Genomic DNA, 5,778 nt, shown 5'->3' on the forward strand with positions numbered 1-5,778 from the left:
TGGATACAAGAAGCAGAAACAATTTCCACAAAAATTCAAGATTTGTTTGGAGACACAGGACAAGGATTATTGATGAGGCCAGCAGTTCCATGAGAGCCAAGGTTTAAAATCCATGGACATGACCTCGCAACAGGTATACAACACACGATGTCCATATTGCCTGTCCTGGCAGGACATGAGAAGCTCTCAATTTAGTGTCTGCTTATTTAAGAATTTAGTCAGTTCAGTGCAGTCAATATTTTTTAATGTTAGAATTGTAGCCACATGAGTCAGAGTAGTACTTATGTATGTGATTAGTTACTCTGATTAATATCAATATCCTATCAGAATGCACACGTGACAAGAAATAACAGAAATAACATATACAAGATTTAAAAAGATAAATATAAGTTCCTTACAGCTAATGAACAAGATAAATAATTCAAGCATTACCTGCAACAATGAGCATCCCCTCATCATCATTCCATGTGTAGAAGCATGGAGGCCTTTTTATAGATGTGAATCAGATACTTGCTAACAGCCATAACGTATCATTTTTGGAACCGTCTTTGAAGCTCCAAAGACTTGCCAAAATCACTTTAAAGCTTATCACGCAGCTGAAGAAATGGGTCATTGTCTCACAAAGCTGTTGCAACATTGTTTCATCAGGGTCCACAACAGATAAAATACACAATTCATGCTATGAGTACAGAACTATAGAGTGCCTGCAAAAGAGCTTTGCAAGCAGAAAATAAAACATCTAATTACTACCTTGAGTTGAACATCCATCCTGTTTCCATGAATTTGGACAGATACTTCGTAGCGGATGTGAGTATGAAACATGTTGAGAGCTCCTTTTGCATCTTTAGTCTTAGTCTTCTTTGAGGCATCGGTAGCCTCAAAAACTTGCCAAAACCTAAGTGTTTCATCAGCTGCAGCGGATGCAACTGTGTGCCATATGAAGAACTCTAGCAGTATGCCCTGTGGTAGTGGTAACCTGTATTATCTGGTAAGAAAGGTATTGCAAAACACATTTGGAACAAAAAATTTAAAAATGAGAACATCCATGAAATAGTAGAGATGGGTATGTTTAAATCAGAGGTACCTGCAAACATTCTAATTAGCTGAACGTAGAATATGGAAAAAAATTGTGTTATGCAAGCCAAAATAGGCAAGAATCCAGCGGGAACCCAGATGGAGGAGTCGCAATAACTCTAAAAACCATCAAGGTTTCATACAAAAATACAGCCACAGGATGGCTATCGGACAAAGCAAAAATGCCAGAACTTGAACCGATTTGAAATGCAAAGGAATAAAGGATAAGAATGACTGGTCTCTCCAACAGCCCAATAATAGATGCAGTAATCTAAAGCAAGATATAATGACCAGCTAGAACCAATGAGCGTGAACAATTTCGACAAACATTCAAGATGTGTTTGGCGACATAGGGCAATCATGATTGATCAGGAAGACAGTTCAATGAGCGCAGAGGAATACAGAATGTAATGGCTCATCAGTTAAACAGCCAAATAACAGATACCAGTAACTGGAGGCAAGAGATGATTACTGGATACAAGCAGAAACAATTTCCACAAAAATTCAAAATTTGTTTGGAGACACAGGACAAGGATTATTGATGAGGCCAGCAGTTCCATGAGAGCAAAGGTTTAAAATCCATGGACATGACCTCGCAACAGGTATCCAACACACGATGTCCATATTGCCTGCCCTGGCAGGCCATGAGAAGCTCTCAATTTAGTGTCTGCTTATGTAAGAATTTAGTCATTTCAGTGCAGTCAATATTTTTTAATGTTAGAATTTTAGCCACATGAGTCAGAGTAGTACTTATGTATGTGATTAGTTACTCTGATTAATATCAATATCCTATCAGAATGCACACGTGACAAGAAATAACATATACAAGATTTAAAAAGATAGATATAAGTTCCTTACAGCTAATGAACAAGATAAATAACATATACAAGATTTAAAAAGATATATATAAGTTCCTTACAGCTAATGAACAAGATAAATAATTCAAGCATTACCTGCAACATTGAGCATCCCCTCATCATCATTCCATGTGTAGAAGCATGGAGGCCTTTTTATAGATGTGAATCAGATACTTGCTAACAGCCATAACGTATCATTTTTGGAACTGTCTTTGAAGCTCCAAAGACTTGCCAAAATCACTTTAAAGCTTATCACGCAGCTGAAGAAATGGGTCATTGTCTCACAAAGCTGTTGCAACATTGTTTCATCAGGGTCCACAACAGATAAAATACACAATTCATGCTATGAGTACAGAACTATAGAGTGCCTGCAAAAGAGCTTTGCAAGCAGAAAATAAAACATCTAATTACTACCTTGAGTTGAACATCCATCCTGATTCCATGAATTTGGACAGATACTTCTTAGCGGATGTGAGTATGAAACATGTTGAAAGCTCCTTTTGCATCTTTAGTCTTAGTCTTCTTTGAGGCATCGGTAGCCCCAAAAACTTGCCAAAACCTGAGTGTTTCATCCGCTGCAGCGGATGCAACTGTGTACCCATCAGGACTCTGAAGAAGTAAATCAATGGTAAGGGTCGTTAGGACAAATTTAAAGGGAAAACATGGATGCATGCATAAGTAATCATAAAAAGCATGAATTTTCATACCTGTGCCATATGAAGAACTCTAGCAGTATGCCCTGTAAGTTCAGTAATTTTCACCATGGATGGGTATTTCCATAAGATTAACTGGTTCCGATTTGGCCCATGCGAACTCAATAACTCACGCTCATGTCTATTCCACAGCAATGAACAGACTTGGGAATGGGTGTCCACGGTATTCAGGCAGGCACCTGTTTGAGTGTTCCAAAACTTTATAGAACCGTCTGAACTCCCTCCACCAGATGCCAAAAGATTGTTCTGGAAGGGGCACCATGCCAAGGCCTTGACTGCCGCACAATGTTCATCTAATTGGTGGAAGTATTGAGAGGAAGGATTATGGGATGCCATGCTCTTGTCCCAAATGTAGAGTAGATTGTCATTTCCCCCACTTGCAAGTTGTTGGCCAGAAGGAGACCATTTCAATCCACAAACCTCCTGGGTATGTCCTCTGTATGTTTGAACAATGTGGTCACGGATGCGAACATCATGATTGATTATAATCCCATCCAGCCCTCCTGTGGTGAGAATAGGACCATTCCAAGCAAGTGCACCAACACGTTCATGATGACCTTTCAAGGCTCTTAGCTGCAATTGAATTTGTATCATATCAAATTTAGCGATTGCCATTATCTTAGAATGAGAAAACCTTGGAAGAGATAAACAGGTTTTATTTACCCTTTTATTAGATTGCGAGTCCCATAACTGTACAACAGAATTATTCAACCCAACGGCAATTTGCCTCCCATCGAGTGCCCAACTAACGCTGGTAACGGGACCCTCTTCTTCATCTGCAATCAGAAGCTCAGATATAGAGCTATCAGAAGCATGCCACAAGTATACAGTGTTGTTCAGGGCTATGGACAAAACATTGGTGGAACTCCAATCCAATAGATTCAAGTAATAATCATCCAGAAGGTCGGGCGCATCCAGGGTTCTATCTGCAGACTGCAATCAACATGGATAAGTTAAATTACTAGGTGAAAAAAAAGGAAAGGACAATGGTCCTCAGATAGGCATATCCAGTGTACTAATAACAAAAACCCCAAATACTATGTAGTTTATCTAGTGTCAGAAGAGTATATCAGTGGTTTAAAAAAAAAATGTTATCATTGCTTTGTTTGCAAAGGGGTGCTTTTCCTGTACTGAAATGATTTCTAACAATAATTCAGTTATAAAAAAAAATTAAGTAATTGGAATGGGTGTGGTAGCGATTTCAGCGTTACCAATGAAAAAGAAAAAAAAAAATCTGTGTAGCACATTCCTCCATATGGGATAATGCTGCAAGTGAAAATAGGATCAAGGGCTTTGATTCAATAACGAGTAAACATCAATGGTATTCAAGATTTGATTATGGAATATCTAGTGAAAATGATTGTAAAAAAATATGAAATCCAGGCCTACCTGAGCAATATATCTGCGTGCTCTTCTAGAAATAGGGAGATTAGCCAGCAAATTTTCTTGTGAAGCCTGGGAAACAGTCGATGATTTTCCATTGAAAGAAAGAATTCTGCAATTGTTGTCAGCAGCACCGGCATTCTTCAATAAAGTGGCTGCCATCTCCTTCTTGTATGCTTTTCTGGAAGGGGAGGGGGAAGGGGAGAGGGCATGGGTATCGTCACTGTCCTTTTGCTTCTGCGTGGTCATGAATCTAGCTACCTCCAAATCGATGGATCCTCTTGCCGGGATAAATCTGTCGCTCTGTGATGGCAAAAACAATAAAACCAAATCCTGATTCACACTTCCAACTGAACGTACCAAAAAAGGGTATCCACTTACAAAAATTTCGATGGTTGAGCAGAGAGGCTGATAACCTGTTGCCCCCTAGTCACATTTCACTGTAATAAACCCAATTGAGGGAATGACATGTTTGCAGCATATAAATTATATGTAAAAACAAGGAGAGAATGCATACGCTGTGTTTATTCATTGAAGCACCCTGTTTCTGCAGAGGACGGAGACATCGCTCCCCCGTGGAAGGCCTGTTGGAATTCTTTGAACTGCAAGACAATTCCATTACTCCTACTCTAGCAAAATAACCAGACAAAACACAATGTATGACAAACAATCAATGTGCCTAAATTTAAACTTGCAAAACAAAAAAAATCAATAGTTGCAAAGGAATTTGAATTCTAAAAGCTAGGGTTCTTCAAAGAATGAGAATGTCTGGTTCTGCCAAACGAAAAAAGAAAAGAAAAAAAAAAACAGTAGTTCGGGCTGAATTCCAAGACGTCTGGTTCTCCGAAACTTTTGTGAGCAAGCCAAGTATCAGAAGCCCATGGTAATCTCTTCGCGTTCTCCTTGCCCAAGAGCAAAGCTATATGCACAATCAGACAAACCAGGTCAACTGATGATGGCAGTAGGATGAGAGAAACCGTGAATTGATCGTAGCTAGTTTTAGGCGACTGGTCATATAGCCAAACTAGATGTGACTTCTTGTGTTTCTTGTTCCCAGCATTTGCATTATTTGCGCCAAACGTTAATATTTAATAATAATTTTCTAGGGTAATTATTGTCGGAAACCTTAACTTAACGTGTGTGGGTAATATTCTTTTGGAAAAAACTGTTCTTTGCCCAATTTCTTCCTCAGATTTCACTATGTCAATGTATCACTCTTATTATTAATTTAGGTTTAATATTAAATTTATTGAAAATAATCTTTATATTAAAAAGATGGAAAAGATTGAATTAGGTTGGTATGGGAGTAAAAGATAAAATTGTTTATTATTATTTTTTTTAAAGCGAAAGAAATTAGATAATAGTGTAAGTTTGATCCATTAAATTACTAATTTTTTTTAAATAAAAATAATGAATTAATCTATATTTACGAATGACTATTCTTATTACATATAAATTCCATAATCAGGATACATTTTATTACTTTAAAAATAATATAAATTAATATTTATTTAATTATAATTTATGAAAAAATTGTATTAACTTATAATATATTGTGGATATATATAAAGAGATAGGATGATGTTTAGGTTATGGACAATAAGGTAAGGGTTTTGCAGTCTTGAGTTTGAGGTCATTGATATGGAATTATTAAGGTTACAAGTTTAAGCATAGCTTGAGAAAGGTTATCGCAGTTATCTCTCTCTATCTCTCTCTAATCCAAATGAAAGCAAACCCGTTAGCAAGAAACA

General features: G+C 37.4%; 1 protein-coding gene across 3 annotated transcripts; it reads right to left on the bottom strand.

Annotated features, from left to right (window-relative positions):
• Positions 1-394: 394 nt before the first annotated feature.
• Positions 395-5,069, bottom strand: LOC149229103 (cell division cycle 20.2, cofactor of APC complex-like). Of its 3 annotated transcripts, none has more exons than XM_089378465.1 (8): positions 4,545-5,069; positions 4,034-4,330; positions 3,308-3,577; positions 2,639-3,217; positions 2,346-2,540; positions 2,028-2,220; positions 751-960; positions 395-625 (listed from the first exon to the last, which is right to left on the bottom strand). In XM_089378465.1, exons 1-5 carry the CDS (start codon positions 4,644-4,646, stop codon positions 2,394-2,396), a joined length of 1,395 nt encoding a protein of 464 aa, XP_089234591.1. In that variant the 5' UTR covers positions 4,647-5,069; the 3' UTR covers positions 395-625; positions 751-960; positions 2,028-2,220; positions 2,346-2,393. The 3 variants fall into 3 exon arrangements, with proteins under 3 accessions (XP_089234591.1, XP_089234589.1, XP_089234590.1); XM_089378463.1 differs by having other exon boundaries at positions 751-976; XM_089378464.1 differs by having other exon boundaries at positions 751-985.
• Between the last annotated feature and the right edge of the window lie 709 nt (positions 5,070-5,778).

The sequence above is a fragment of the Pinus tabuliformis genome, chromosome J (assembly GCF_031772625.1).
Source record: "Pinus tabuliformis cultivar Carrire ecotype Pingquan chromosome J, CPIR1, whole genome shotgun sequence".
In the NCBI taxonomy this organism is placed as follows: Eukaryota; Viridiplantae; Streptophyta; class Pinopsida; order Pinales; family Pinaceae; genus Pinus; species Pinus tabuliformis.

Excerpts from the sequence above, each read along its gene's own strand:
- LOC149229103 (XM_089378465.1), bottom strand. The coding sequence starts at position 4,646 with ATGGAATTGTCTTGCAGTTCAAAGAATTCCAACAGGCCTTCCACGGGG. Across the intron at positions 3,578-4,033 it reads CACGCAGATATATTGCTCAG|TCTGCAGATAGAACCCTGGA; the intron begins GTAGGCCTGGAT and ends TGTTGATTGCAG. Across the intron at positions 2,541-2,638 it reads GAGTTCTTCATATGGCACAG|AGTCCTGATGGGTACACAGT; the intron begins GTATGAAAATTC and ends TTACTTCTTCAG.